The sequence below is a fragment of the Cucumis sativus genome, chromosome 6 (genome assembly GCF_000004075.3).
Source record: "Cucumis sativus cultivar 9930 chromosome 6, Cucumber_9930_V3, whole genome shotgun sequence".
Taxonomy (NCBI): Eukaryota; Viridiplantae; Streptophyta; class Magnoliopsida; order Cucurbitales; family Cucurbitaceae; genus Cucumis; species Cucumis sativus.
The window spans coordinates 30,452,630-30,458,932 of NC_026660.2; the positions used below are offsets into that span (position 1 = coordinate 30,452,630).

At 37.6% G+C, this 6,303-nt stretch overlaps 1 protein-coding gene across 1 annotated transcript; it reads left to right on the top strand.

The window, feature by feature from the left end:
• The first annotated feature begins 734 nt into the window (after nucleotides 1–734).
• LOC101212608 (BTB/POZ domain-containing protein At1g30440) lies at nucleotides 735–5,531 on the top strand. The gene is made up of 6 exons (XM_011660014.2): nucleotides 735–1,048; nucleotides 1,476–1,526; nucleotides 1,662–1,727; nucleotides 2,249–2,318; nucleotides 2,783–4,012; nucleotides 4,692–5,531. The coding sequence occupies exons 3-6, from the start codon at nucleotides 1,669–1,671 to the stop codon at nucleotides 5,241–5,243; spliced, it is 1,911 nt and encodes a 636-aa protein (XP_011658316.1). The 5' UTR covers nucleotides 735–1,048; nucleotides 1,476–1,526; nucleotides 1,662–1,668; the 3' UTR covers nucleotides 5,244–5,531.
• Nucleotides 5,532–6,303: the final 772 nt, after the last annotated feature.

Here is a 6,303-nt window from a genome sequence, read left to right on the forward strand (position 1 = left end):
ATGACCTTGAAATAAACTTAAAAGATTAAATTAGAACTAAACTATAAAAAAAAAGTTAAGGAGCAAAAGAAAAATAGACCAAATGTATAATTTTTTTTCCTTATCGCTAATGGGATATTAAAAAAATGAACTCTAAACTTATAATACATGGAACTCAGTTGAACTAGAAACCAAAACAACTAAGAAAAGTGGAAAGATGAAATTCAAATAGCAAAGCAACTAAGAAGAAAGACAGAACTTTAAATTGGAATAAGAAAGAAAGTGATGACATTTATTGTGATTATGGTAATAAAAATGGGACCTTTTTATTGTCTTAAAAGCTCATATATAATCTACCATTTTCCATCAATATAGGCAGAAAAACGTCTCGGTCAATCCAAAAGATCATGGACCCATGTCAATGAGGTAATGAAAACCATTTTAATCCATTAATTATTTGCTTTGTAAGTTTCGCTTGAATTCTTTACTTAAAATTATGCATTTCATTAATATATATGCAAACACATATATACATTAATCCTTCAAAAGATGCCAAAATTATGTATTCACATGGCCTAGCTGGATAGAAACGGATAGCTGTTACTTCAAAGCTTCTAAATTTGTCAGTAAACTGAGGAAATGTTCTTCATTTAATCCAGATTATGATATGGGTCAACTGCGTTACTGTTGGAGGCCATGTTTAAAGATGCTTAAGGAACAAAATACTAGAAAGTAATGAGTGTGTTTCAAGGCAAATGACCCCACATGTGCCTCTGAAAATTGTTATCTCTCTCTCTCTCTCTCTCAGAGCTGCCATTAATTGTAAACCAGCGTTGCGTTGGGTTTTTCAATTTCTCTTAAGCCCCGCAGGCTTAGGCTGGCTTTATGGCAAATGGGTCTCGCGTGGACATTGCTTTCAGCACTTCTCTTAGTTTTAACGCAACGAGTGACTCCTTCGTGCTCTTTTCTTTAATCGCTACTATGAGTGGTTTTTGGTTTTGGTCCCTTCTTCCCCATTGGTGTTTGGATTTTGGAATCTTCTAGGTGAATTTTAGAGGCTGAAAATCAAGTAAGAGTCCATAATTTTCTTCTTCTTCTTCGAACAGCTGGTTGGTGTTAGGTCAAAATTTGAGGGGGTTGAACTAATTTTCTGTCTTGATTTGCTTTCATCCGTTTTTTTTAGTTCTGGGTGTTTGTGTTTTCTGGGTTGTGGTGTATTTTGGTGAAGTGGGTGGTTGGAGGTTCTGTTCAAATGAATTCAGAGCTCAATTTGTAAAGGGATTTTCCTATTTCTTCTCTAAATTGATAGTTTGTAACCGTTTCTTCCTGTAGTTTGACAGTGATTGACTAGTTTAAAACAATTCCCATTTGTGTACTGAGTTGTTTTTGTAAGAGAAACTAGTCAACGAGCTACATTGCCGCTGGTTTAGGAAATTTGAGTTTTGGGTTTCTAGGGTTCTCTGCTGATTTCGGCCTCGGAACTACTAATTTGGCAGGGGGTTTGCTTCAGTTTCTGCTCATACAAACTTCTTAGAGAAACCACCAAGGTACTGAGGGAACTTTTAGTGGCCTCCGTTCAGGAGGTTCTGTGTCCTTAATGGGGCTTTTGCACTTTAGCTAGGTAGTATTTTGAAGCCCTTGCATTAAAGTTTTTTTTTTCCTCTTTCTTCAACCCTTTTCAGTGGAAAGATGGCTTGCGTGAAGCTAGGATCCAAAAATGATGCATTCCAGAAACAAGGACAGGCCTGGTATGGACCCTGAACTTAAACTCTAGACAATTTTTTTCTTACAGCACACATTGGTTCTGTAACTTGCCAATGGCTCTCTCATTTGTCTCAGAAGTCAAAATTAAATAGTTAAAGAATTGAGATTTAGCCTAATAGTATTATAAATTTAGTGATGGTAAATGGTAATTTCATTGATGTTATTGTCTACAACTGCAAGCTCAATTTGCTTCAGGTGGTCCTGGTTTCGAAATGACGTTTTTAGTAGAAGTGTTTGCAACTCGCTCCAACTTATTTTTGAAAAGTTTGACAAACTTTTCATAGTATTCACCAATTATGCCTATACATGTCCATTGTGCTGGGATTTGTTCCTTCATAGTTTTCACAACTAAAATGGAAGCTTTAAAGTCAAGAAATATAGGCATGTTTTAAGGTTATATCGGAATTTGACATCCATCTAAATTTATGATGCCGAACTCCTAGGTAGTAGAATGAATAAGGGGAAACCTTTCAACTTGATTTGTTCATTTTGTTAATGGCTGCAGGTTCTGCACTAGTGGACTGCCTAGTGATATTATTGTTGAAGTTGGAGAGATGTCATTCCACCTACACAAGGTACTTACTTTATATCATCTCTTTCATCAAATATGCATTTTTTTTTTTTTTTTTGGGGGGGGGGGGGGGACGGGGCTCTTACAATGATTAAATGTTCTCATTCAACTGGAACAATTTCCCACACCTAAAATGCTGTATTGCTGTAGTTCTGGAAATTTGAAAGATATTAATGTGCTGACTTCTGAGGCACTTGGGTTTACAGATTGTCTGTTAGACTAATCTCCTAGATTACAGCAATAGTACAAGCATAGGTCTAGACTTAAGTATGGATGCATGATTGGGGAGTTAACCTGAAGGAGTGGCTTACCGGCTGACATCTTTGGATTTACTTAGTTATAATATAATTTTAAACCTGTTATCTTTGAGTTTGCTGCCTTAGTATATTTCCCGAGTTTTCTGATTTAAAGGATTACAATGTTAGAAGGTAGTACCCTTGTTTATTACGAAAGTGTATATTATTGCAGTTCCCTCTGCTATCGAGAAGTGGGGTTATGGAAAAAATGGTTGCTGAAGCACCTGAAGAACAAGAGGAACGAGGTGTAATAAAGATTCCTGACATTCCTGGGGGTGCCAAAACATTTGAAATGGTTGCCAAGTTCTGCTACGGGGTGAAACTTGAACTTACAGCCTCCAATGTTGTCTACCTCCGCTGTGCAGCTGAGTGCCTAGAAATGACTGAGGAGTATGGGGAGGGTAATCTTATTTGTCAGACTGAGGCCTTCCTGAATCAAGTTGTCCTCAAAAGCTGGAAGGACTCTTTGATAGCACTACAGACCTGTGATGATATTCTCCCTTATGCAGATGAACTCCAGATTACTAAAAGATGTATTGAGTCACTAGCTATTAAAGCATCCACTGACCCAAGTTTATTTGGGTGGCCAATTGTAGAGCATGGAGGACCCATGCAAAGTCCAGGTGGCAGTGTTTTGTGGAATGGCATAAGTACAGGAGCTAGGCCAAAAAATTCAAGTCTGGATTGGTGGTATGAGGATGCGGCGACCTTGAGCTTACCTCTTTACAAGAGGCTAATTTCTGTCATGGAATCACGCGGTATCAAACAGGAAATTATTGCAGGGTCTGTCACTTCCTATGCTAAAAGGTACATTCCCGGTCTAAATCGGCGTCAAGGTTCTAGTGAATCGAGTAGCCGATTGGCACCAGTGGCTTTGGGGACCCCACCCTCAGAAGATGAACAGAAACTTTTACTGGAAGAGATTGATAGGATGCTTCCAATGCAGAAGAGCCTGGTTCCAACTAAGTTACTTTTTGGTTTATTACGTACGTCTATGATTCTTCGGGTCAATCCCTCTTGCATCTCAAACTTAGAGAAAAGGGTGGGCATGCAGCTTGATCAAGCCACTTTAGAAGATCTTTTGATGCCCAATTTCTCTTACTCCATGGAGACACTTTACAATGTTGATTGTGTACAAAGGATTCTTGAACACTTCCTTGCAGTGGATCAGATCGCTCACGGGGGTGCCTCTCCATGTTCTATTGATGATGAACAACTGATAGGGTCACCCTCTTTGCCACCAATTACCATGGTCGCAAAGCTGATAGATGGATACCTTGCAGAAGTTGCTCCTGATGTCAATTTGAAGCTTCCTAAGTTTCAAGCTCTTGCTGCTGCAGTTCCTGATTACGCTAGACCTTTGGATGATGGTCTTTATCGTGCCATAGACATATATCTGAAGGTATGGATAGGCTTCTTGATGAGCTTGGTTTTTATTCTTAACTGAATCAGCCTCAAGTATTTATTATCATCATTAATCTTGAAATGGTCGTTTTTATCGTTGATGCTTCTCATTTATTATTACTGACAATAAATACTATTATTTTGGATAAGAAATACTTCTCTAGGAGGGTGGGGAGGTAAGAGCCTGCCCAAGTTCAAAAGAACAACAAAATCCTCTTCAACTGACGGAATAAATAGTTATAACAGTCTCATCAAGCATTTCAACGGAGGCCATAAAAGCAGTCATATCTCAGATCGATAAAATCTTTTCTCAGCCCTTTGAAAATTCCTTCTCTAATCACCAAGTCCAATATCCCAGGATTTTTCTTTTTGAGTGCTTGAGCATTGGATTTGGCTATGTTTCTACTTTCTGATACCACGTCTATTTGTGCATTGTTCATTGTGCATGTGAAGGCCACTGGCTGATCAAATTTCCCGTTTAATTTTTGACAAAAAAAGAACCTGACCGTTGTAACAGCTTGTGTGGTTATAGCATTAGTATCAATTTGGATGCGAAGAACTCCAAATTTGACATTCCACCTTTCTGTTTTAATGCAAAGATGTTTTGGCATGTTTTAAAGAGTGTCAGGCCTATGGCTTGGTAATGCTTGCTAATTTTTCCCAATGTTCATCTGCAGTCACACCCATGGTTGGGAGAATCTGACAGAGAACAACTATGTCGACTGATGGACTGCCAGAAGCTTTCCTTAGAAGCTTGTACACATGCTGCACAGAATGAGAGGCTACCCCTCAGAATTATCGTTCAAGTACTCTTTTTCGAGCAGCTTCAGCTCAGGACCTCAATTGCTGGCTGTTTTCTGGTTTCAGACAATCTTGATGGATCCAGACAGTTGAGAAGTGGGGTTGTTGGATCTAATGAAGGAGGTTGGGGAACGGCTGTTAGAGAGAATCAGGTTTTGAAGGTGGGGATGGATAACATGAGGATGCGAGTATCCGAGCTCGAGAAGGAATGCTCAAACATGAGGCAAGAGATTGAGAAATTGGGGCGAACAAAGGGTTCAAGCGCATGGGGAAATGTGTCAAAGAAATTTGGATTCAAGTTGAAATCTCAAATGTGCAGTGCTCAAGAGGGTTCTGTCAGTAACCAATATAATGGGAATAGGAAAACAGAGAAGTTGAAGAACAGCCAAGGAAAGCAGAAGAGGACAGCTGCAATTTCAAATGAGTAGAAAGATCTTTCTTTTACCACTTTGCTTCTTTATTTGTTTCACAGTGTCCTTATTTCTAGTGATGTTGCTGCTTGTACTTCCTAAAGAAAAATAGAAAAGACAAAAGAGGTACATTGCTTGTCCCTATCTTGCATCTGTTTATATTATTCATTTTGTTACACAACCATCCCATCCAACCCATTTATTTGGGGAAAGACAAATCTCAATGTTGTATGTTGGTATTTAGTTTCAAAACACCTTGAGAAATGAATCTCTTCTATAATAACAGGAGGTAACAGGTGACGACAAGTGAATAAGCTTGAGTTTGTTTTGAATTAAAATATGGAAGCCAGCGGTAATTGGTGGCTTTGAAAAAGTTATCATTTCCTCCCTCATAAAAACAGGTCATAGTGATTGATTAAGATACCATACAAATAAGCCTTTTTTAGGCATAAGATAAGTTGATTGGTTCTGCAATAGATGTTCCAATTTTAGTACAAAACGTAAAAGACATTTTATTAGTTCAAAAGAATATTTAGGACGAGAAATTTGAACTTTTGTTGTTAGTAACATATCTAGATTTAGAATGAATAAAGGATAAAAAAAACTTATGAAATGTCATAATTCAAAATTTAAACAGAGATTGTTTACCAAACACTATACATATGCTCTATGCAGGCAAAGAATCTAACCAAGTATTTGAACAAAATCGCATTCCCAGCAATCGCCAGCAATGAACAACTAAATTCCATTGATGTCAGAATTTCTAAACTTCCACAATCGGTTCAAACAATTTCATGTTCATCCCAGATTTGTAATAATAATATATGTGGGAGTGAAAAACAAACCCCCAAACTACAAATTTGACCTTGTCCAAGCCCTATCTTATGCACATTGTGCATCTCAATTTTTTATTTAAAGAAAAAAATAGACAATATAAGAATTATTTATCACTCAAATATTGTCACATTGATTTTGTCACACGAGAAAACATATATAAGTAACATTACCTTGATGTTTCCAACCCAATCTTGATAAAAGTAGATATTTTCGGTGTATTGTATAATCAAGTCAATGTATT

Coding starts and splice junctions, on each gene's coding strand:
- LOC101212608 (XM_011660014.2), top strand. CDS start 1,669: ATGGCTTGCGTGAAGCTAGGATCCAAAAATGATGCATTCCAGAAACAA. Junction 1,728..2,248: donor CAGAAACAAGGACAGGCCTG/GTATGGACCCTG, acceptor TAATGGCTGCAG/GTTCTGCACTAGTGGACTGC. Junction 2,319..2,782: donor TGTCATTCCACCTACACAAG/GTACTTACTTTA, acceptor ATATTATTGCAG/TTCCCTCTGCTATCGAGAAG.